The sequence below is a fragment of the Chrysemys picta genome, chromosome 8 (assembly GCF_011386835.1).
Source record: "Chrysemys picta bellii isolate R12L10 chromosome 8, ASM1138683v2, whole genome shotgun sequence".
In the NCBI taxonomy this organism is placed as follows: Eukaryota; Metazoa; Chordata; order Testudines; family Emydidae; genus Chrysemys; species Chrysemys picta.
The window spans coordinates 72,613,802-72,640,568 of NC_088798.1; the positions used below are offsets into that span (position 1 = coordinate 72,613,802).

General features: G+C 42.0%; 1 protein-coding gene across 7 annotated transcripts in view; it reads right to left on the reverse strand.

Moving 5' to 3' along the window:
• Positions 1–26,767, reverse strand: part of LOC101938858 (protocadherin gamma-C5-like) — a 415,891-nt gene that overhangs the window by 315,717 nt on the left and 73,407 nt on the right. The window contains exon 1 of one of the 7 annotated variants that reach the window (XM_065555794.1): positions 18,569–24,252. The exons of 5 other annotated variants lie outside the window; for them this stretch is intronic. In XM_065555794.1, coding sequence (XP_065411866.1) covers positions 18,569–20,983 — 2,415 coding nt within the window. In that variant the 5' untranslated portion in view covers positions 20,984–24,252. Of the gene's footprint in view, positions 1–622; positions 3,246–18,568; positions 24,253–26,767 lie in introns of those variants that run through there. One more of the 7 variants, XM_065555785.1, reaches the window with a different exon arrangement.

The window sequence follows — 26,767 nt, forward strand, 5'->3', positions numbered from 1 at the left end:
TCACTATGCAAATATACAGGTAGAGAAGATCCCTACCCCAAAGAGCTCTCTCCGCAACATTAAAAATAGCAAGAAAAAGCAACCGGTTATACAAACAACTTAGAGTTTCCTTGAGTGAAATAACACCCTATACAGATGCTATGAAAGAAGGAAGAGGTTAAGAAACCGAAGAAAAACGAAATCTCTTCTTGTCAAAATGACCTCACTGGACTAGCTCCTAAAACAACAATGCAGATAAAAGCTCCCAACTACACTGAAAGTAATTAATTCATTAACAATAAATTTAAAGGACTACCGTAGAGATCACCGATAAGGGTTTGGAGTTATTCGCCAAAGTACAGACAAAAATGGATGTGGGAAACCTATTTTCTGGGTATTTTAATATAACCATTATTTCATAAGAATTTTAACTTGCATATTTAACCAGTAATTCACAAATCCTCTCTGCAATAATACTTGTCAAATAAGAGAAATAATAAATATATTAAACGTTCTTTTCCTCGGAGTATTGTTATATTCCCCATTTAACCACGGTGTTCATTTTAAAAGAAAAAAAATCTAGTTTTAGTTTACAGTAATTTCATACCCCAAATAACAAACAGGCATCTAATGCAAAACTCACCTTATCAGGAACACTAATCTCAGATTTGGGGTCGCCGCAGTCATTGCTCAAAAATAGTATTCCACAGTTGTCACTCGAAAGGATATTCTCTGCTATTACAGTCTGGTCGTTTGGTTTTAGAAATTTAAGATCGTTTTTTCCGGCTAAACATCGCTTAAAAGAATATGGTAAAGTCCCGTCGCCACAGTTTGGTGGGCATCTGGCACTAGATTTGGAATACAAACTAGGAGAGAAACACTGGAGAACGGTGGGATTCACTGATCTTCGAAATTTCATCATAAGAACTGCTACAATTGTTAAAAGGAACAAAAACGAGATCAGGGCTAAAGCCAGCACCAAGTAGAACTGTAAATCAGACTGAGGTGCCGAGTCACCAGATTGGTCGCTCATTTCCGGAAGAGCCTCTTGGAAGTTCTCAGCAAACACCAGGTTGAGAGTCACTGTGGCTGACAGAGGCGACTGCCCGTTATCCTTCACCAGGGTGACCAGTCTGTGCTTCACAGCATCTCTGTCCGCAAAGGCGCGGGCTGTCCGGATCTCCCCGCTGTGCAGCCCCATGCTGAAGAGCGTCGGTTCCGTGGCCTGGAGCAGATGGTAGGAGAGCCAGGCATTGTGTCCTGAGTCACCATCCACCGCCACCACCTTAGTCACCAGATAACCTGCCTCGGCCGAGCGAGGGACCATCTCGAACAAGGCGGAGTCATCGGCTCCCAGGGAAGGGTACAGTATGCGAGGGGCGTTATCATTCTGATCCAGAATAAACACCCTGACGGTGACATTGCTGCTGAGAGGCGGGGACCCGCCGTCTTGGGCCTTCACTTGCACTTCAAACTCCCGGAATTGCTCGTAGTCGAAGGAGCGCTGCGCATAGATCGCTCCGGTCTGGGAGTTAATGGAGATGTAGGAGGAGAGAGGCAGCTCCTGGAGGTTGCTGCTCAGGATGGAGTAAGTGAGTCGGGCGTTCTGGTCCAGATCCCGGTCTGAGGCTTTTACACTGCAAATAGAGGCCCCCGAGGGATTGTTCTCTGGCACATAGGCGGTGTAGGAAAGTTTCTCAAAGACAGGGGCGTTGTCATTGATATCCGAGATCTGCAACAGGATGGTTTTCTGGGTGGTGAGAGGGGGAGAGCCTTTGTCTGTGGCTGTGATTGTGATAGAATAATCAGAAATTATCTCTCTGTCCAGAATATTTTCGGTTACGAGTTTATAAGAATTACTAGAAGAAAATGTTAGTGTTACAGGTAAATTACCTTCCACACTACAGGTAACCTCTCCGTTTTTTCCGGAATCTCGGTCACGGACATTAAGGAGAGCTAGGACAGTCCCGGGAGCAGAGTCTTCGGGAACCGGATTGGAGATTATTGTGAAGTCAATCACAGGGACGTTATCGTTCTCGTCAAGGATCTGTATTTGCACCTTAGAATGAGCTGTCAGACCGCCCCCATCCTTTGCTTCCACGTTCGCTTGATAAAATTTCACCTCTTCGAAATCCAAAGGACCCGTCACTGTAATCCCACCCGTTCGAGGATCCAGACTGAATAGTTTGCGAGCATTGTCAGGGACATTGCTGAAAGAGTACATGATTTCTGCATTTAAACCCTCGTCGGTATCAGTAGCTCTCACCTGAAGCACTAAGGAGCCCTTTGGTAGGTTTTCCCTCAGGCTGATTTTGTAGATCTCTTCAGTGAACACTGGGGGATTGTCATTGGCGTCAGTGACATTAACTCTAACCTGAGCTGTACCGGTTCTGACTGGATCTCCGCCATCCACAGCCGTCAGAACTAAGTGATGGTATCTCTGCTTTTCCCGGTCCAAAGGTTTCTCCAGTAGCAGTTCTGCCTGTTTACTGCCATCCGGGCTTTCTTTCACCGCCAGGGTAAAATACTGATTGAGGCTGAGCTGGTAATTTTGTAGTGAATTGGTGCCGACATCTGGATCTCTTCCCGTTCCTAGAGGAAATCGCGCACCCGGCAGTGTGGATTCAATAATTTCTAAATCATTGTATTCAGTATTGAACCGCGGTGCGTTGTCATTAATATCCTGGATTTCAACATTCATGTGAAAAATATTAAAAGGATTTTGCACAACCAACTGAAAACTGAGGACACAAAGAGATGCTTCCCCGCATATTCCCTCTCGATCTATCCTTTCATTTACAATCAGATTTCCATTTTCTGTGTTAGTAGAGAAGTATTGCTTTTCTAAACCAGAGACAACACTAAGCTTTCGCTGAGGAAGTTCTCTCACATTCAGTCCCAAATCCTTGACGAGGTGCCCCACAAGGGAACCTTTGGCCATTTCTTCAGGAATCGAATAAAAAATCTGCTCCGAGACCGCCCGGCCGAACAAAGACAATAAGAAGGGAAAGAACACTACTTGCCGTGTGACTGCCCAGTCCGGCTCTCTGTCTCTGGTTTCCTCTCCCATCTTTACTGAATGTCCAGTTCGTTTTATTCTGGACAGTTCCGTTATGTTAATTTATCGTTCGGCTCAAAGAATCCGCAGAAATGACAAACATATAAAATCACAGTTGCCACCCAATTGTCTGCAATAATCCTGAAGAATTACGTATTTTATCAGCGACCGGGCAGGAATGTCTTGCTGCTGTTTCTGTTATTTTCATAGCACTGCAGGAGGCTCCAATGGATCGGCAGCCGCCTCTTCGCGTCGGCCAACGGCGACACGCTGAGTCTTTGCCGAGTAACTGCAGCGTGCAGAATTAATAAACGGAAACTCATTCTCTTTTGTGTACACTTATTTTAAAAAATATAAAATAAAATAAAATATGCATTTCCAATACCAAAACCTAAACAACATTCTATCATTATTTAGTATTCAAAATCATATCTCTGACTAAACATGACGTGGATGTAGGAGCGATGGATATGTAAAGATATGTCTTCTTCTAAACGAAATCTAATTCTATGCGAAATTCATTATTAAATGTTTTAAAAACTAATACTAAAAATATAAAAATGTAGTATCAAATTCTATGATTCTTTGAGTCTATTTAAATCTCTCTCTTTAAATTCATTGAAATTTCACCAGAGATGGTGTTGCCCTTAGGAGTCAGAGGTTTTCTATACAAAGTAGAGAATTTTAAATAGGTATGAAAAAGATCATAAAAAGGTACAAGAACTTCCAAAACATTTCACTATTAGATTTTTTTCACAACGTTGCTAAGAGCGTATTTTCTTGTTGTTGTTGTATTTGATTGTTTCTCACTGATATAGAACACACCCAGGGCCGGCTTTAGCAAGTGCGGTGCCCGATTCATGGGGCTTGTACTCACCGGGCGGCCTCCGAGGCTTCGGCAGCACTTCGGATTGCCGCGCTCTGGCCGGGGTAGGGGGCCGCGGGTATCACGTATCATGAATTTTAAATCCATGATACTTTGACAAATTCAGCATGAAAAATGTTAAGTAACCATTATGAAGATCATTTTAACTATTAGCAAAACTTGGGGGACCCGGCACTGGGCCAGCAGAGCCCTTAGGGAGCAGTGAGGGCAGGGGGCAGGGCCTGGGAGCCCAGGCCAGAGTGGATCAGTCCAGGCCACTGTGGAGAGCCGAAGACCCTTCACTTGCCATGGGCAGAGCACCCCAGCAGGCGGGGACATAGGCCAGTGGCTGCTCTCTGGCCCCCTAGCCTCCCATCCAGGCTTACTTCTCTGTTGCTGCTGGAGCTTGGAGCCTGGCCAGCAGCCAAGAGGACTTGGGATGACATGTTCCAGGAGATGCTGCAAGCCTGTGCTGCATCAGAAAACATGACCAGGGCCTGGAGGATGACCCTTGCAGACAGCATGGAGAAAGAAAGAGTGGAGAGGAAAAAGGCCCGGGATTCCAAACAGGAAAAGGAGAGGGGGATGCACGTGGACACAATGGGGTTTCTCAGGCAGCAAACAGAGATGCTGTGGACACTGGTAGACCTGCAGCTCCAAGAATCCCATGTTTGCCTCCCTCTGCAGCCCATAGACAACTCAATGTTGGGCCCTTTCTACATCCCTCTTCAACATTCCACATGACGTCAGGGGCTGCTGCACTACCTCTACCACTCCACCTCGGGAGACATTAAAGAAAATCATAGCTGCAAATACACTGACCTTTGAAAGACATGGAAGGAAAAGGAAGTGACTGCTCTTTTCCCTTTATAAGTTGAGTTCCCTTAATTTATTGAGTTTTATAATGTTTTAAATGATTTTTAATTTGCCTGGTTAATGTCACAGAATAAAATTCTAATTTTTGGAACATAATTTGTCTTTATTAGTTAACAACATATGCAGGCTGGTGATGATCATGTCTGACATCCCAAAATTTCCTGTTAATTCATTTTGTCAATAACCATAGCATGTTTATCAGACAATATTAATAGGTTCGTTGATAATGTTATATTCCTATGCATACAACACTCACTTCAGAATTCATAGTGGGCTGCAAAAGGGCAAGCCCGGGTAGAGCACACTACAGCAATACACACTATTGTGACTCACTATTTAAATGGTCTTTCAAAACCTCCCTGAGCTACATAGCTCCACACTGAGCTGTTCTTATAGCCCTTATATTTGGCTGTTCAGCAGACAGCTGCTCCACCTCCACGGTCCACTGCAGTGAAAACTTCCCCCCTCTTTTCTTCATAGATATTATGGTAGGACACAGCAGGAAGCCATAACCATTGAAATATTTTTTCCAATGAGGTCCACTATCATAAGTAGACAACACCAGCGACCCTTCAAATGACCATAGGCATATTTAACTGTCATTCTCATCTGCTGAGCCTGTAGTTCAGGGATCAGCAACCTTTGGCACCCTGGCGGGTCAGGCCTGTTTGTTTACCTGCCACGTCCACAGGTTCGGCCAATCGCAGCTCCCTCAGCCCGTACCACTTTGTGCAGCCCCCATTGGCCTGGAGCAGCGAACTGCAGCCAGTGGGAGCTGCGATTGGCTGAACCTGCAGATGCAGCAGGTAAACAAACTGGCCCGGCCCGCCAGGGTGCTTACCCTGGCGGGCCGCAGGCCAAAGGTTGCCAATCCCTTCTGTAGTTGAAATGCTCCTTGGTGCTGTCAAGGTGACTGGTGTATGGCTTCATGAGCCATTGGAGCAAGGGGTAGGTAGATAGGTAACTTCTGGTGTGTTATTAATAACATCAGTAATTTGTAACAAAATTCTGCACTGACTGAACTAGCCTCCACTGGCTTGTGCTTGGACTTTTATTTAATCGAATTCGGTATTGTCCTTTAGTTTTAATCTCTCATGTTATAGAATTAACAATTCATATTTGGGAAGCTTTCTGACATATTTTAATAAGTGAGTATATTACCTCTGAATGCAAATTCTCATCAGGGTCTGTGGCATTTACTGAAACTACTACTGTACCTTCTGGCAGGTTTCCCACCACTCTCATTTTTCATAGAATCATAGAACTGGAAGCGACCTTGAGAGGTCATCTAGTCCAGTCCCCTGCACTCATGGCAGGGCTAATTATCTAGACTATTGTTGACAGGGGTTAGTCTAACCTGTTCTTAAAAATCTCCAATGATGGAGATTCCACAACCTCCCTAAGCAATTTATTCCAGTGCTTAACCACCCTGACAGTTAGGAAGTTTTTCCTAATGTCCAACTGTAACAGGGCATGACTCACCACCACAGTGCCTCCTGCTGGCTGTCCTGGGAATTAGCTCTCATTTCACTGGAGTGCCCTTGTCTAGTGTCTCGCCCGTCATCACTCCTGTCTCCACATCCAGGACCCACATCGCTCCCCGGACCATATCGTCCTCTTCTGGACACAGGCCTCTGGCTGTGCCCCACTCAGTTCTTTCCCCCCTTCCGGGGGACCAACAGTCCTTAGTCCAACCACTTGCCACAGTGGCAAACTGCAGTCCCGATTCTAGCCGCTTGTCTCAGTGGCAAACTGAAGTCCATTCACTGGCCACTCCCCTCAGTGGCTAGTGGGGGTAAGGGTGGACAGGACATGGCCCCGCCTGCTACTCTGTCCCGACGCAGCCATGTACTGCCCCTCCTCCAACTCTGATATCTCCTTCTCTGGGCCGCTTCCCTGCAGCCCTAGCACCTTCTCCGCTCTTGTATCAGGGCCTCAGTCTGGCAGCCGTCAGCCTGGAGCTTTCTCCTACTCTGCTGACCCTGCCCAGCTCTGCTCTGTCCATGGTGCTTTAGCCTTCTAAGCAGCCAGTCCTCCTCTCTCCCACTTCAGGGAGTGACTGCCTCCTCCCCTGCTCAGCAGCCCCTTCTTATATGGGCCAGCCTGGCCATGATTGGCTGTTCCAATAAAACTTCTCCTGATTGGTTGGCACTATAAGACTTTTCCTCATTGGCTGCCTCCTGCATAGCCTCCCCAGGATGGTTTTAACCCCTTATCTACCAGTGAGGGGCAGCCGCCCCATCACACCAGCCTAAACCTCCCTTGCTGCAATTTAAGCCCATTGCTTCTTGTCCTATCCTCAGAGGTTAAGAAAAACATTTTTTCTTCCTCCTCCTTCTAACAACCTTTTACATAAGATTGTACAATCAGAAGATTGTATGTTCAACTCCTGCCTGGCTTGGGTCTTCTTTTATGGGGGAGATTTAGGTTGGATATTAGGAAAAACTTTTTCACTAGGAGGGTGGTGAAGCACTGGAATGGGTTACCTAGGGAGGTGGTGGAATCTCCGTCTGTCTAGGTTCCCTCCCCACTCTGAACTCTGGGGTACAGATGTGGGGATTCACTTGAAAGACCCCCTAAGCTTATTTCTACCAGCTTAGGTTAAAAACTTCCCCAAGGCACACATTCTTCCTTGTCTTTGGATGGTATCACTGCCACCACCAAGTGAGTTAGACAAAGATTCAGGAAAAGTTCCTGTTTCCCCAAAATATCCCCCCAAACCCCTTCACCCCCTTTCCTGGGGAGGCTTGAGAATAATATACCAACCAAATAGGTAAACAAGGTGAGCACAGACCAGACCCTTGGGTTTTTAGGACACTAAAAAACAATCAGGTTCTTAAAAGCAGAACTTTATTATAAAGAAACAAAGTAAAAGAAGCACCTCTGTAAAATCAGGATGGAAGGTAATTCTACAGGGTAATAAGATTTAAAACACAGAGGATTCCCCTCTAGGCAAAACTTCAAAGTTACAAAAAACAGGAATAAACCTCCCTCTTAGCATAGGGAAAATTCACAAGCTAAAACAAAAGATAAGCTAACGCATTTCCTTGTGATTACTTACAATTTTTGTAATCTTGGATGCTTATTTCAGGCAGGGTTTTAGGAGATGGTTTTTCCTGCCCTGGTCCCTCTCTGTCCCGGAGATAACAACAACGAGAGCACAAACAAAACCTCCCCCCCACAGATTTGAAAGTATCGTCTTCCCTTATTGGTCCTTTTGGTCAGGTGCCAACCAGGTTATTTGAGCTTCTTAACCCCTTACAGGTAAAGGAGGAATTTTATGCTACCCTTAGCTGTATGTTTATGACACCTTCCTTAGAGGTTTTTAAGGTCAGGCTTGACAAAGCCCTGGCTGGGATGATTTAGTTGGGGATTGGTCCTGCTTTGAGCAGGGAGTTGGACTAGATGACCTCCTGAGGTCCCTTCCAACCCTGATATTCTATGATTCTATGACTCATACTTGAAAAATGGTATCATGTACCCTCTCAGTCTTCTCTTTTCCAGACTAAACAAACCCAATTTTTTCAATCTTCCCTCATAGGTCATATTTCCTAGACCTTTAATGATTTTTGTTGCTCTTATCTGGACTCTCTCCAATTTGTCCACATCCTTCCTGAAATGTGGCACCCAGAACTGGACACAATACTCCAGTTGAGGCCTAATCAAAGTGGAGTAGAGCAGAAGAATTACTTTTCATGTCTTGCTTACAACACTCCTGCTAATACATCCCAGAATTATGTTTGCTTTTTTTGCAACAGCACTACACTGTTAACTCATATTTAGCTTCTGGTCCACTATGACCCCCAGATCCCTTTCCGCAGTACTCCTTCCTAGGCAGTCATTTCCCATTTTGTATGTGTGCAACTGATTGTTCCTTCCTAAATGGAGTACTTTGCATTTGTCCTTATTGAATTTCATCCTATTTACTTCAGACCATTTCTCCAGTTTGTCCAGATCATTTTGAATTTTAATCCTATCCTCCAAAGCACTTGCAACCTGTCCCAACTTGGTATCGTCCACGAACTTTATGAGTGTACTCTCTATGCCATTATCTAAATCACTGATGAAGATATTGAAAAGAACCAGACCCAGAACCGATCCCTGGGGGCCCCACTCATTATGGCCTTCCAGCATGACTGTGAACCACTGATAACTACTCTCTAAGAATGGTTTTCCAACCAGTTTTGCACCCATCTTATAGTAGCTCCATCTAGGTTTCATTTCCCTAGTTTGTTTATGAGACGGTCATGCGAGACAGTATCAAAAGCTTTACTAAAGTCAAGATATACCAGTCTCCAACTTCCCCCCATCCACAAGGCTTGTTACCCTGTCAAAGAAAGCTATCAGGTTGGTTTGACATGATTTGTTTTTGACAAATCTATGCTGATTGTTACTTATCACCTTATTATCCTCTAGATGTTTGCAAATTGGTTGCTTAATTATTTACTCCATTATCTTTCCAGCTACAGAAGTTAAGCTGACTGGTCTGTAATTTCTTGGGTTCTCCTTATTTCTCTTTTTATAGATGGGCACTATATTTGCCCTTTTCCAGTCTTCTGGAATCTCTCCCATCTTCCATGACTTCTCAGAGATAATCGCTAATGGCTCAGATATCTCCTCAGTCAGCTCCTTGAGTATTTTAGAATGCATTTCATCAGGCCCTGTTGACTTGAAGACATCTAATTTGTCCAAGTAATTTTTAACTTGTTCTTTCCCTATTTTTGCCTCTTCTGATCCTACCTCATTTTCACTGGTATTCACCATGTTAGACGTCCAATCACCACCAACCTTCTTGGTGAAAACCAAAACAAAGAAGTAATTAAGCATCTCTGCCATTTTATATTCAAGTTGACTAAAAGTTGGCTCCTTGTCATTTGGCACGGATCTATCTGCATAGATTCTGTGACCGGATCCCCACAGTCAGTGGCTGTGAGGGCTAAATAATGAACAATCTGGTCCTTCTGGTTCAGAGCTTTCTCCAACACCAGTTCTGCATACCGAGCCTCAGATAATCTGCACATCCAGAATTAAGCGTTTATTGTCACTGAGATCAAAGCTCTGGAGAAAGCTTAATTCCTGCATAAGGATCCTGCGCGTCATCTAGAGGAAACCGCACTCCAGATGATGAAATCTCACTTATTTTTAACACTTTTTTTTTAATTTGGGGAACCTGGGAGCGTTATCATTTATATCCAGAATTTCCTCTTCCACTCTGTAAAACTGCATCGGATTCTCAGTAAAAATTAACATATTCATCAGACATTTAACGGCTGCAGCTCATAAGATGGAAGTGAACAACTTTTCGTGTTTATATTTCATAAGGAAATATAACTATAAAGCTAAATTTGCAACTCTCTGTATAGTGCCCAAAAGGGAAAACTACATTAAAGTATAGTACCCGGAACATATAAATATACAGTCTATAGTGAATAATTAATTCCCGAGTTTGCAGATTTTTTCCAATGGAAAGTATCACTTGGAGTCATTAGGAATTTTGTTAAAGACTTCAGGATTTGGCCTTATTTATTTATATTTATCCAAAATAACTTGTCTAAACTCTAGGCATTTACACACATTTTTTAAAAGCTCATACAAGAGAGTTCTTGTGGTTCAATAACCAAAAATAGACCCTTCCAGCTCACCACACTAACATTCTCGCTCTTCATCGCATTCAAGTGTCCATCCGACCTACCCTCCTAGAGGAAGCCTCATAACATAGATAGGTCATGCAACTTCTGGTAAATCCAGACTCTGCCAAACTAAGAAGAAGAATAAGGTTCAGAATCCAGAACCCTTCAAAATGCCCTCAAATTTGTCCCTCTTGTTTTAATTTGTTATATAAACTATCCTGTTACACTTTAGCTGAAGTGACTCCACTTATCCCAACTGTCACAGTAGCACGCCGGGGGACATAACCACACTCAAAGTAACTCATAGCTTTTATAGGCCAAAACCAAGACTTTAAACTTCATCTAGAAACCACCTCTATTCCAATGCAGAGTAATGAGCACAATTTCAATCTGTTCCGTACCAGAAGTGTCAGGAAATATATGTATATCTGCATTCTGCACTCATTGAAGTGTCCCTGTGGTCCTCAAGGATAGCCCCATGGACACAGTGCATTGAAATAATGAAATGTGGAGTTGATAAAAGTATATCTAACTCTGGTGAGATATTCAAATGAAAAAAAAACCCTCCAAACGTCTTGCCACGTGCAAACAAGCAACCCCCCTCCTCCCCGTCCATTGTTGATACTTGTACGTACAGCAATACTGAGCACTCAGCATGATCCCAAGTGTGAATTTGACTTATATATAACGGGAACACTCCCCAGTCAAGGCAGTTGATATAACCCCTCACATTTCTTCCTGTTCTTAAAAATCAACACCAGAGTCTTCCTTATCAGTGAGAGTGGACAATTATTTCTACTCGTGATTTGTCACGATTCTTATATTCATTAAGGTATTTCTTCAATCAAAATGTTTAGTTCAGCCCTGGATTTTATTTTCAATCCTTCTGCAGTCACTTTCAATTTTAAATCTCTTTTCTAGATGGCTACAATCTCATAATTAATGTATTTATTATTTATTATTAATTATTGTTGTTGTTGTTGTTGTTGTTGTTCCGGGATAAGTGTGTCCATAAGATGATTTTACCATCATAGCTATGCTGGTATAATTATAACGTTATAATTAACAATAGTACACCACACATAATATTATACAAGAATATATATAACCTTATATATACTATATTACAATTATATCTGCATAACTATGCAAGTAATTTTCCGATTGTAGAGCAAGCCTTTACACAGTCATATCAAATGAATCTTAAAATATATGAAGAGCGAAACCGGTTTCATTTTTCACTAATTTTCCTTCGTGTGTGCCACCACCACTCCAGATGACTCCGCGCGTGTCTCTGAAAGTACCTAAATGCCTAATCATACAACGCTTCCAAATCTGGACATGAACGTTTAGATGAGAAACTTCACTAACCGCCTTTGATTTATGTCCATCCGCACGAGCTTCTCACTATGCAATCAGCCCCTGGGTCAGCACGCTTCTTATAAAAAAATCCTTTTCTACAGAGAATATTTCCAGGGTGAAGAACTGTAGTTAGAACCCGTCGCTAACTTTTAACTGTCTAATATCTCCCTGTTACTAGGACCACTTTACAGTTTATTTTAACTTTGTGCTTTTATCGCTAAATCCGCCCATGGTTGTAAAAATGTTTTTCAAAAGAACACACAAAATACCAAAGCAAAACTTGAGCTCAGACTTTCCATTCTCAATCTAGACATTAAAAAGTAATATATATAGGCGTTATTCTCTATATAGCATCTCAACTCATATAAATCCCCATCCTCCATAATGGGATTAAATGCTCATCTATCTGAGGAATTATCTCCGATTCTTATTCAAGACTCTTATGCAGTGATATCATAAGCAAGAATAAGAGTTATTTAAACTGAGAAATACGCTAAGGCAGCCTGGAGTGGGCCATAAATTGCCAGCGCAAGAGATCTCTTTTATACCCAAGTCATTCAGAGCAATTGTTTTGTGTTTTGTGCTACGTAAATTGCCAAGGAAATCTGCCGATTCTGTTCCAGAACTTCTGATCCACACTGGTAAACAGCGACTCTCATATTTTCAATCATAAGCCGCAGTATACTGGCTTATATTTAGTTTTTAACAAAATGTGTTCTGCCTTCGTAATATAAAATCCATATCAAGTTCTAGATTCATCCTTAAAATACTTCACTTCTTCAGACAAGGGATGAGGACTTTCATATTTTCCGAGAGAAGGAGCTGAGGAAGCTTTCAGATTGGACAAAAGTTATCTGAAAAAATTGGAAAATATCACAGCGAACGCAAGAAAACCCAAGGAGCACCCGAGACACAGTGGTCACTCAGTGCACCGAGAAAAATAGAAGCTTCCTCGTATTTTTAATAACTGAGATGATTATTACCAGATATAAAAGAGACGGAAAATGAATTTTAATGAAAATCAACAATAAACTTGAAACGGTTGATTCCTTCCGGAACGTTGTTGGATAACGTTATTATTTTTGCATTGTCGTATTCCTCTCTAATTAATTTACAACATGTTCTGAAACAAAATTATAAATGGGTTTAATCTGTGAGTGACACTTCACTTTAACTATGAGATTTATCACACTGGTCTTTTGTCACATTCAGAGTTTTAATGTCGCATTTTTTGTTTCACTAATGTAGAAAAATGAACGTGGAGCCTTCCGATGCCTCTACTCCCAAAGTACACACCGGACAAGTGAAAAAATTCAAGATGAAAACTCTTGAGTATGAAAAAAATGTAAGTTTTGAATATAAAATTATGAATATAAGAAAAGGCCAGAGTAGGCCTTAGCATACCAAAATATTATGGAGAGATAAAGCTATCTTATAAATAAATAAATAAAGCACACAAAGAGCTGGCAAATGTGGAACAGGCTTCTTTCTTTCTTTCTTTCTTTCTTTCTTTCTTTCTTTCTTTCTTTCTTTCTTTCTTTCTTTCTTTCTTTCTCTCCAGATGTAGACAATTGCTAAAAATGATCTGGGAAAAAATTGCCAATACTTTTTCAAAGGGATGCAGGAAAAGCATTTGCTCACAGCGCTCATACTGTTTTGGCTGAACAATTTCAATAACATATGCTATTTAAGACTTTTAAAATATCTAATTGTGTTGGATCGTTTAAAAAATCAGCAGGCATTCTAAAATTCTGAGGAATTACTATCTGAACAAAAACAAAGCAAACAGAAACACAAACGTACAGCCATGAGGACAAGGAACATAGATTCTAACTAAAGGATCCATGCATATTCTTCCGTAGTTAGACATTTTCATAAATTCATAGACTATAAGATCAAAGGGTCACATACTCTGACCTCCAGAATTTCAACCATTAATCCCTGGACAACACTCAACAATTTGTGGTTGAACTAGAGAAAATATTTTAGAAAAATATCCTATTTCTATTTAAAGATGCCAAATGATGGATAATCTATCACTTTCTTTGGTAAACTGTTCTAATAATAAATTACACTCACTATTTAAAATGTGCACCTTATTTCCAGTTTGAATGCGTCTAACTTCAACTTCCAGGCACTGGATCTTGTTAAGAATTTGTCTGCTAGCTAAAAGAACCATCTAGTATTATATATCTTCTCCCTATGTAGGTACTTAAAGACCTTGACCAAGTTGCTTACTAACCTTATCTTCCATGACATAAATAGACACAGCTCCTTAAGTCTCTCATGTTTTCTAGTTCAGGAAACTCTTGTAGGTCTTTCCTGAAGCACTCCAGAGTTTCTTCAACATCTATTTTAATTTGTTTACACAAAACTAGACTCGCCATTCCATGACTGATATCACCAGTGCCATATACAGAGCTAATATGGAATCATAGAATATCAGGGTTGGAAGGGACCTCAGGAGGTCATCTAGTCCAATCCCCTGCTTAAAGCAGGACCAATCCCCAACTAAATCATCCCAGCCAGGGCTTTGTCAAGCCTAACCTTAAAAACCTCTAAGGAAGGCGATTCCACCACTTCCCTAGGTAACCCATTCCAGGGCTTCACCACCCTCCTAATGAATTTTTTTCCCTTAATATCCAACCTAAACCTCCCCCACTGCAACTTGAGACCCTTACTCCTTGTTCTGTCATCTGGTACCACTGAGAACAGTCTAGATCCATCCAGGTAGTTGAATGCAGCTATCAAATCCCCCGGCATTCTTCTCTTCTGCAGACTAAACAATCCCAGTTCCCTCAGCCTCTCCTCTCCAGGCCCCTAATCATTTTTGTTGCCCTCCGCTGGACTCTTTCCAATTTTTCCACATCCTTCTTGTAGTGTGGGGCCCAAAACTGGACACAGTACTCGAGATGAGGCCTCACCAATGCCAAATAGAGGGGAATGATCATGTCCCCTGATCTGCTGGCAATGCCCCTACTTATACAGCCCAAATGTCATTAGCCTTCTTAGCAACAAGGGCACACTGTTGATTCATATTCATCTTCTTGTCTACCCCTAGGTAGAGAAGTATTATCCTTTGTACAAGGCACTGGAAAGACCTCCTATAAAATACCATGTACAATTCTGATCACCCAGGTTCAAGAAAGCTGAATTTAAACTGGAACAAGTGTAGAGAAGAGCTACTAGGATGTTTATGGGAAAGGGGGAGGGACTTACGAGAGGAGTCTGGAAGCTCCTGCCTAGTTTAGTCTAGCAAAATAAGTCTGAGAGGGGATATGATTGCTCTCTATAAAAACATGGCTTCTGGGGAAATGACAGTAAAGTTAGAGAGCTTTAGAATGGGTGACAGGGAATGGATCACTTGATGATTACCTGTTCTGCTCGTTCCCTCAGGGCACCTGGCATTGGCCACTGTCGGAAGACAGGACACTGGGCTAGATGGAACATTGGTCTGACCCAGTATGGCCGTTCTTATGCTCTTATGAAGCTAAAGCACCGTTGGCACAGGAACAAATGGATAAAAACTGGCCATGAACAAATTCAGGCTGGAAACTGGAAGAAGGTTTCCAACCATGAGAGGGGAGAGGTTCTAGAACAGTCTCCTTATAGGAGTTTTGGGGGCAAATAATTTAATTAGTTTTAAGAGACAGAGCTGGACAAATTAATGAGTGCAATTGTCTGATGGGTTTGCTTGTGATGGAGGGGGGCGAGTTAGATGTCAGGGCTTAACAGCCCTGGGGCTCATTTCCAGTTTATGGCTTATGTTCCTAAAGCTCATGCTTCAGTCTTTCAGCCAGTCACTAGCAGGGAGACAGAAAGAGATTCCCCACCTAGGTATTCTGGAAGGTTTTTTTTAACCTCCTTCCTTTGATGAAGTGAGGGATAGCCATGGCTGGAGATGGTACATTGGGTGGGGAGGGCCAGGACTCTGAGTAGGAACCAAGCATTCCCTCTCTCAGGTGCTTGGCTGGCTGGTTCTTGCTCATATGTTCAGTGTCTAACTGAATTTTGCACATAATATTTTGCACATACAAAATGGGAAATAAGTGCCTAGGAAAGAGTACTGCAGAAGAGTACTGGGGGTCATAGTGGATAGGAAGCTAAATATGAGTCAACAGTGCAACACTGTTGCAAAAAAAGCAAACATCATTCTGGAATGTATTAGCAGGAGTGCTGTAAGGAAAACACAAGAAGTAATTCTTCCAATCTACTGTGTGCTGATTAGACCTCAACTGGAGTATTGTGTCCAGTTCTGGGTGCCACATTTCAGGAAAGATGTGGACAAATTGAAGAACATCCAGAGAAGAGCAACAAACATGATTAAAGGTCTAGGAAACATGACTTATGAGGGAAGATTGAAAAAATTGGGTTTGTTTAGTCTGGAGAAGAGAAGACTGGGAAGGGACATGACACCAGTTTCCAAGTACATAAAAGGCTGTTGCAAGGAGGAGGGAGAAAATTATTTCTCCTTAACATCTGAGGATAGGACAAGAAGCAATGGGCTTAAATTGCAGCAAGGGCAGTTTAGATTGGACATTAGGATAAACTTCCTAACTGTCAGTGTGGTTAAGCACTGAAATAAATTGCCTAGGGAGGTTATGGAATCTCCATCACTGGAGATTTTTAAGAGTAGGTTAGACAAACACCTGTCAGGGATACTCTAGATAATATTTAATCTTGCCATGAGTGCAGGGGACTGGTCTAGATGACCTTTCAAAGTCCCTTCCAGTCCTACAATTCTATGATTCTCTGATGTCATATGTGGCCTCAGGAAGAAATTATCCCCCAGATCAGATAGGCAATGACCTTGGAGGTTTTTTGCCTTACTTTGCAAGTGTGTGGGTGCTGGTCACTTGCCAGGATTATCTGGGTATTTCTCACTTAATCATTTCCCTGCCATTGCAGGGAGCCTGAGTACAGTGCATCTCAGTCCCTCCTGTACTCTGCCTGTGGTACATAATAGACTAGTTTCCTGTGTGCTGTAATACTTTGGTTTCACTTTGTTTGTTGGGTTTAGTGTGCTGGTGCTGGAGGGTGTTGGAGGCCTGTGATATACAGGAGATCAGACTAGATGATCTAGTGGTCCCTTCTGTCATTCAAACTGGTGGCTCTGTGACTCCATTACTCCTACTTCATATCGCCCTTTAATACACCAAAGAATCAGGTTGAAAGAATAAAGCCGTAGCACTGCACTGGGAGTTCATACTCAGTGAATTATCTACTACAGCCCCTATATCCTTTCCCAGGTACAGCCTCCCATCCTGAATGTATGGCTCCTAAATGCATGACCTTGTATTTGACTATATTAAAATGTATGTTTTGACTGCTCCCAGACTACAGACCTCTCTGTATCGTTGACTGGATCTCTGTTATTAACTACCCCATCGATATTTATGGCATCTGCAAATGTTAATGATTATAGTTTCTTCCAGATCATAGATAATAATACTGAATAAAGTTGGGCTTTGACTCCAACTTTGCTGAGCCTCGTTAGAAACACCATCATTTGATTATCTTGACATAGCAAAAAGATTTTCATGTCTGAAATAGTTTTACTCAAGTTAATATGTAACTTATTTATTTTATAGTATTAGATTTCAATATGAATATCAAGTGGTATTAAGTTAAATGCCTGGTATTAATGTAAATATACTAGGTCAACACAGTTACTTTTATCAACTAAATTAGTAATCTCATAAAAGATTTTTATTCTAGGCTAGCCAGACATCAAATAGGGAATAATGCCATCATATTTATAAGGCAGTCTGCTTTCAAAATGTGACTTGCTAAAATGACATTAGATGTGGGGTACGTATTATATCTAGGCTATTTGGGGAATAAGCGTTTACGATTGCAAACCTCTAGCAATGGTCAATGTAAATTAGATTTATAATATACTAGAATAACATTTTCGTTACAGATTGTAATGGTAATAAGGGCCATTTATTTTATTGAGGGCTCTCAGTGTAAACTATTCATGTACATTTCATTTTTGAAAAGAAGATATCTTCTGCACCGATCACTGACGATTTTTCATGATCAAAGTAAAGACTTAGAGAGCTCCTTAAACTCTTCATAGGTCTTCCTTCCGATTAGAAACTGCTTATCAGGAACAGGTTTAGGATTTAAGCTCTAGATGAAGAACCTATGAGGAAAGAAATCCCTAGATGCTGTTTAATTGTCGTTGGCAAGGATTTTAAAAATGGGTGCCCACAGTTTGTCTCTTACATCCAAATTTAGGTATCTTCACAAGTAACCTGATTCTAAACAATAAATGGGCACGAGCTTAGGCATTTCCTACAGATATAGAATCCCAATTTAAGGCACCAATTTCTTAAATTTTTGATATGGACTAATTTAGTGATAAGGCTACTGTGATTGGCCGTTTAACAACACAGCTAGGATATAATAATATAGAAATCAAAGAATGTGTATGTGAGGTATTTGTGGAGAAATTAAGAATGGAAATTCTGAACTCCTTAACAGAAAATATGTCAAATGGAAGAAATGGCCACTAATTGTTTTATCATTTTTTCTCTGAGAGTCAATCAATCCAACCCTCCTCCATTTTTAAATATTAAGCCACATTTTTCTGTAAACAGAATTTGATTTGACATCTTTGTTTTCATAAACTTATTTTTAACATGTGTACTCAATAAAACGCTCTTTCTTCCTTTTAAAATATCATTACAAATACGATTAGACAAAAATACTACAAGAAATAATGGAAATATATCAATTGAAGTGTTTTACTCAGAGATCAAAGAAATATCGAATTCAGCCGAGTACACTCACCTCCAAGAAGATGTCGAGAGCATTTCTGGTACTTGTTTCTTCATCAAACGATTCAATCTCCTTGTTAACAGCAGGATTAATACCCGTAAGAGTGTTTGAAGCACTTCCCTCTTGAAAGAAGAATCCACAGTCCTTAGATAGGACAGCCTCCTGAGCAGAAGTGTGAAGAAAAGCTCTGACTCCATCGATCCCCACAAACTGCGAGACGGGAACTCCACTGAAAGTCACACTCGAGGAGTCAAACAGTTGCGAGTTTCTCCACCGGCGGAGCCTCAGGGCCAGTAACACTATGATAAAGGTAAAGAACAAGCAGGAAACGGAAGCCACAGCGATCACCAAATACAAGGTGAGGTTGGACTGGGGGTCTGCAGGCGTTGAGAGGCTGCTTAAATCGGAGAGGATGTCGGGGATGCTGTCAGCCACCACCACCGTGACAGTGGCCGTGGTAGAGAGAGAGGGCTGCCCGTTGTCCTTCACTAAAACCACCAGACTTTGCTTGAGCGCATCTTTGTCTACAAAGTAGCGCGCTGTCCTGATCTCTCCGCTGTGGAGTCCCACAGAGAAGAGCCCCGGCTCTGTAGCCTTCAGCAGCTGGTAGGAGAGCCAGGCGTTCTGCCCGGAGTCTGCATCCACCGCCACCACCTTAGTGACCAGGTAACCCGGCTCGGAGGAGCGAGGGGCCAACTCCAGTCCCGTGGAGCCATCGGTGGGAAAGGAGGGGTGTAAGATTTGCGGGGTATTGTCATTCTGATCCAGTATAAAGAGAGTGACGGAGACATTACTGCTGAGAGGTGGGGAACCCCCATCCTGAGCCTGCACTTGGAATCGAATCTCCCGGAACTGTTCGTAATCGAAGGAGCGTAGAGCGTAGAGAGCCCCAGTCTCGGAGTTAATGGAGATGTAGGAGGACAAAGGAACTTCGCTTCTGTCTCCTTCAATAATGGAGTAAGTGACTCTGGCGTTCTCCTTCCAGTCCACATCATTTGCCTTCATATGAAATACAGAAACACCTGGGGTGCTATTTTCTGGGATATAAGCCGTGTAATATTTTTGATCGAAGACAGGCCGGTTGTCATTTTTATCCAAAACTTCTATAAAGACAGTTTTGTTTGAGCTGAGAGGAGGAATCCCTCGGTCTGTGGCTATAACAGTGATATTGTATTCGGAGACTTGCTCCCTGTCCAAAGTTCTATCAGTCACCACAGTGTAAAAATTATCAAATGACCTCTCTAGTTTGAATGGGAGGCTTTCTGGAATTATAGTACACGTGACCTCACCATTCTCCCCAGAATCTCGATCATGCACATTAAGAATAGCAATTACTGCACCTAAGAGGGAATCTTCGGCAATGGGGCTGAAAGGAGATGTGACGGTGATCCCAGGGATATGATTATTAATGTCAGCAATCTCTATCAGAACTTTGCAGTGGGCTGATAGCCCGCCTTCGTCCCTCGCTTGTATGTCGAGTTCATAAAATGCTAACTCTTCAAAATCAAGCTTTGCTGTTACTTGGATGTCCCCAGTTTCAGAATCCAATTTAAATTTTTTGTCAAACCTTTCTGAGATTTTGAGAAACGAATATTTGATCTGTGCGTTTATGCCTTCATCCCTGTCCGAGGCTGTTACCCTGAGCACCACACTCCCCACAGGAATGTCTTCCTTTACACTCACTTTATACACCGATTGCGTAAATTCTGGGGCATTGTCGTTTCCATCCAGCACTATAATACGGATTATTGATGATCCTGATTTTACAGGATCCCCACCGTCAGTGGCGGTGAGGATCAAATTATGAACTGCTTGATGTTCTCGATCCAAAGATGTCTCCAATATTAATTCCGGGTATTTTACACCGTCATCTCCGGTTTCTACATTCAGGATAAAATAGCTGTCTTGGCTACATTTGTAATTTTGTACAGAATTCAGTCCTACATCAGGGTCATGAGCTTTTTCTAATGGGAAACGTGTACCTCTTACAGTATTCTCACTGATTTCTAACACGCTTTCATTTTCTGGGAAACTGGGTGAGTTATCATTTATATCCTTTATTTCCACTTCCCCTCTGTAAAGCTTCACTGGATTTTCCGCAAGAACCTCAACATTTAACACACATTTTTCAATATGACCACAGATCTGCTCTCTGTCCATCCTTTCGTTGACAAATAAATGGCCGTTTTTCAAATTCAAACCAAAATATTGTGTCCTACCTCTGGCAACAAGGCTGACTCCGCGGTCTGAGAGCTCCTTTAGATCCAGTCCCAGGTCCTTTACGATGTTCCCTACGAAGGCTCCTATCTCCATTTCCTCAGGAATCGAATAGCGAATCTGTCCCGAAACTGTCTCCCAAACGGTGACCAAGATACAGCAACACAAGACCCGCCTTTTGCAATCCTGTCTGCTCTGTGTGTCCGCCATTTCAAAGAGGATGAAGGGCTGCCTTCCAGTTCTCTTACCGATGTCTGCAGTGATTAGGAATCAGGAATTTGTATGCTGTTGTCTCGGACCAAATCTTCATTACGGCATCCTATGTAAAGGCTAGATTCAATAACAAGGTCCTCTGTTTCTATTCAGACCTTGAATTCTGCGGCTTCTCTGTCTTTGTTTGCTGTTAAATGGGTTTGCTCGATCTCGTATTAGACCGTCTGTGCATCGTTAGCGAACAGCGACACTCAGAGTCTATATCAATGACTGCAGAATACTCCATTGTGAACGGTTTGTTTTGTTTTTTAATACTGACATTTCAATTGTTCAGTCATTTTAAAGCGCTAGATATGTAATTAAACGTATTATTATATTATGCTATATGAACTGTTATGCATATATATATATATATAATTCTCTACAATATAATGGAACACTCTGCAGTCTGATTATGACTGAATCAGGATATATCTTTTAGAAAGACATCAAATCTCAGTGTGAGAGGGGAACGTGTATAATGAAATATGATATACATAATGCCTTTTGCTGACATATATGTCACTTCTTAATAAAATTACCATCTACATGATATCTATTAAAATGTGAAGTATAAATCCCTTAAATTGAATTTTGTGTTAAAAACCCTTCCAACAATAGAATGCGTACAGAAGTTCACATATTAATAGCCAGAAATAAGAAAAGAGGATTTCTTCCATAAATTACATAGACTAATGTGGACATATTTTGAAGCATGAGATTGTTGGGATACTACACATCAAAAAAACAACAACAGACACAATATTAAAATATACATAATATACATATATAATATATATAATAAGTAGATTTCAGAGCACTTTACAGATGGGTTTAGTATAATTATTCCCACTTAACAGAAGAGGATATTGAGGCACACAGAGATGAAGTTATTTGCCCAAGGTCACCCAGCTGGCCCGGGGCAGAGCTGAGAGTAAACCCCAGTACAAGTCCAGTGCTCTATTTACTAGGCCATACCAATGACAATTTAATTAATCTCTTAGAACTCTTGAGCTAAAATAAATTGCCTCGGTGAATGAATTTGTCTCTGTAATGTCATTTCACATATGAGCCCATATTTTGAGGGAATACAGATTTTTCAATACAGTGGAAACACTCTTGTGTTTTAGAATGGAAAAGATGCTTCGTTATAATTACATACATTTGTAAAAGCATTACTTCCATTACCGTCTTTTGAATATAGATCTTACAAATGCACTTCAGCATTATATTTGGCATTATTATTCTTTAAATACTGTCATTTATCATACTTCACAATGTTTGACAGTAACATTTTGAAGTAGTAGAAGTATTTCACTTCTTAAAATGTGCCTACAGATTAATAAATTAATTTGAATAAATTAGATAATGGGAGAGGTGTCACCAAGAAATTAAAAAAAGGTCAAACGAAGAGTTTGTTAATCAATAAATACACTTTTTAATTAACCTCAATTGCTTAAAACTAGATTGCATGATGTACAGAAATAAACCCAAACTCATCTGAAAGTAGAAAGAAAACATTGGCTAATCACAAAACATTTAAAATTACTAATGTTACAAGATGTAAATGTATGTGCATAGGTCTAAAATTTTCATATTTAATTTCCATATAATACGTAAACATAAATAACAAAATACACTCTAAATCGTCATTAGCACAAAATATACACAAGCGAGGGACTAATCCGATTAATTAAATGTTCTTCGTTAGATTTCTTCAAACTTTTCTCAGACTTGTTTGAATCCGTTTGATCATTTTCTTGGAGTTTTTTTAGGGAATCGTTTGAGCTACTTGCTTCGGCCAAACCAAACCGAGCCATTTTAAATTCGCCACTCATCAGGATCGTAATTAGTGTGAAGAAAAGCTCTGACTCCCTCTATACCATGTACTGGGACACGGGAACTCCACTAAAAGTTACACTGGAGGAGTCAAATAGACGAGAGTTCCTCCACCTGCAGAGTCTGAGGACCAGTAGCACTATTATAAAGATAAAGAAAAAGCAGGAAACAGACGCCATCACATCTCCAAATAGGAGGTGACATTGGACTAGGTGTCTGCAGGAGCTGAAAAGCTGCTTAAATCGGGGAGGATTTTGAGGATGTTATCAGTGAGGGTAAACAACTTAAATTAGTTTTAAGAGCTAAGCAAATTTATAAGTGCAGCTGTATGATGGTATTGCTTGTGATGGTAGTGGACAGGGCTCAACATCCGAGGGACTCACTTTCTGTTTATGTCTTATGTTCCTAAAAGCTCACGATTCAGGGTTTCAGACCACCAACTGCAGGGGTCAGGGAGGGATCTTTCCCCCCCCACACACACACACACAGGCCTGCGCGCTCTCTCTCTCTCCTTCCTTTAAAGCATCAGAGATGGTCACAGCTGGAGATGGGACATTAGAGGAGGAGGGCCAGGGCTCTGAGATGTCACCAAGCATTTACTCTCTCTTAGGCTAGGTCTATACTACCCGCCTGAATCGGGACGCGACAATCGATCCCCGAATCGGCGCTCTTACTCCACCAGCGGAGGTGGTAGTAAGCGCCGCCGACAGAAAGCCGCAGAAGTCGATTTTGCCGCCGTCCTCACAACGGGGTAAGTCGGCTGCGATACGTCGAATTCAGCTACGCTATTCACGTAGCTGAATTTGCGTATCTTAAATCGACTCCCCCCTGTAGTGTAGATGTACCCTTAGGTCCTTGGTTAGCTGGTTCTTGCTGAAATATGTACTCGAGGTTTAACTGATCTCCCACAGGTCAGAGTGGCAGTGACCTTGGTGGTTGGTTTCTTTTGGTTTTTGTTTTCCTTCCTCTGCAGCATGTGGGTTCAGGTCTCCTGCCAGAATCATTTCTCCACCACTGCAGGGCCTCAGGCACTGGTGCACCTCAGTCCCTCCTAGTCTCTGCCTGTGGCACATAATAGTCTTGTCTCTAGTGAGCTTCAGTTTACTTTCAGTTGGATTTAGAGTGTGGGTATGGAGTGGTGTGGGTGGCGGTGAGGTAGACAAATTAGAGGATTGGGCCCAAAGAAATCTGATGAGGTTCAACAAGGACAAGTGCAGAGTCTTGCACTTGGGAAGGAAGAATCCCATGCACTGCTACAGGCTGGGGACCAACTGGCTAAGCAGCAGTTCTGCAGAAAAGGACCAGGGGATTACAGTGGATGAGAAGCTGGATATGAGTCAGCCTTGTGCCCTTGTTGCCAAGAAGGCCAATGGCATATTGGGCTGTATCAGTAGGAGCATTGCCAGCAGATCGAGGGAAGTGATTATTCCATTCTATTCAGCAGTGGTGAGGCCACACCTGGAGTATTGCCTCCAGTTTTGGTCTCTCCTCCCCGCCCCACCCCCCCACTACAGAAGGGATGTGGACAAATTGGAGAGAGTCCAGCGAAGGACAACTAAAAGAATGAGGGGGCTGGCGCACATGACTTAGGAGGAGAGGCTGAGGGAACTGGGGTTATTTAGTCTGCAGAAGAGAAGAATGGGGGGGATTTGATAGCAGCCTTCAACTACCTGAAGGGAGGTTCCAAAGAGGATGGAGCTTGGCTGTTCTCAGTGGTACCAGATGACAGAACAAGGAGTAATGGTCTCAAGTTGCAGTGGGGGAGGTTTAGGTAGGAGGGTAGTGAAGCACTGGAATGGGTTACCTATGGAGGTGGTGGAATATCCTTCCTTAGAGGTTTTTAAGGCCTGGCTTGACAAAGCACTGGCTGGATGATTTAGTTGGTGTTGGTCCTGCTTTGAGCAGGGGATGGGACTAGATGACCTCCTGAGGTCTCTTCCAACCCTAATCTTCTATGATTCTATGATTTTATGTATGGGAGTTCAGACTAGGTGATCTGATGGTCCCGTCTAGCCTTAAACTCTATGAATCTATGACTGCCACCGTGACAGTGGCCGTGGCAGAAAGAGCGGGCTGCCCCTTGTCCTTCACTAAAACCACCGTAGACTTTGCTTAAGCGCGCCGTCCTGATCTCGCGGCTGTGGAGTCCCACAGAGAAGAGCCCCGGCTCTGTAGCCTTTAGCAGCTGGTAGAAGAGCCAGGCGTTCTGCCCGGAGTCTGCATCCACCGCCACCACCTTAGTGACCAGGTAACCCGGCTCGGAGAAAAGAGGGGCCAATTCTAATCAGGTGGAGCCAACAGTGGAAATGGAAGGGTACACAGTTCCCGCGGTATTGCCCAATATAGAAACAGTGACGGAGACATTACTGCTGAGAGATGGGGTACCTCCATATTGAGCCTGCACTGGAACCGAATCTTCCAGAAGTGTTCGTAATTGAAGGAGCGCAGAGTGTAGAAACAGAGTTTCTGAGTTAATGGAGAGGTAGACGTATTAGGAATTTCATGAAAGCCACTATCAACAATTTAGGAGTGACTGGCATTCTCCTTCTAGTCCATTTCTCCCTGAATCTTTATTGTTTATATTAAAAATAGCGATTACTGAATCTGTTGAAATATCTTCTGAGACAGAGGTAAAGAGAGAGAACGCTTCAGACGTTGCAGTGACATAATTTTCCTCAATAGCATATATAATTACTTTGCAATAATTCCTCGCCCGCGACTTGCCTTAGCTTCTACCTCTGTTTTATACAGCGGAGCTTCCTCATAATCCATATTCCAATATTTCTTACTTCTCCCGTGGTGGAAATACAGTATAAAATCCTATGCATTCCCTCAGATACTTCCCCGAAGAAGTAGTTTAAACACACTATTCGCTCCCTCGTCTTTGTGAGTCTCCAAAAGTCTAATTACCAAGGTTCCTTCTTGCATGTTTTCCATCACATATGTTTTATATACGGACTGATTAAACACAGGCTGATTGTCGTTTGCATCTAGAACAATAACCTAGATCAGAGCTGTACCTGACCTGCAACTGTGAGATGGTGAAGACTTTGCTCCTCGTCTTGGTCCAGAGATTTCTCCAAAACTGGTTCGGAATACTTCGCGCCACCAGCGTGTGTCCTTACATCCAGATTGAAATGTATATTGCAGCTCTGTAGGGAGTTGGATCCCACCTCCCGATCCTGCGCATTGTGTAGAAAAAAGCGCGTCCCCGGAGTCCTGAGCTCATTGATTCCTAACAACATTTGTCTCTCTGGAAGCTGGACTCTTTATCACTAATAACCTAGATCACTAATAACCTTCAGCTCATTGTTCACTTCACCGTGTCCTCAGCCTTTATATCCAACGCCAGATCCTTTTCAATATTTCCCACGAAAGAGTCTTTCTGAATTTCTTCAAGAATCTAACAGCGAATCTTCCCAGAAACTGTCTCCAGAATTGTAATAATAAGAAAATAAAGCAGAACTCGCCCTTTGCAATTCCAGACACTTTGTCTGCCATAGGAGTGAAGATGCCTCTGACTTCTGTTTAGGCGAATACTGTAGTAATCGAGATTATGTTTATTATTTAATGCATACCTCACAAGAAGTTTGGAAAAATGTAAAAATAGCTCAAAGGCAAAATACAGTCCCAACATTCCCTTTTCATAACCAAACACTTATGTGTGGTTGATCCATCTCTGCTTGTGCGGTGTGTATAAGGGGAAAGAGTTGCTTGAACTGGATTTTCATTTGTCTCCTTAACGGGAGAACAGCGCCGCACAGAGCATCAATTGCGAAGTACTGGAAGCTGCAATTATTTTTAAGGAGAGTGTTCATTTTTATATATTTTTCGTGATTTATATTAATTTGTTTTCAATAAAGCTAAAAGTTATTACATAATACTTTAGATGGATTTTCGCAG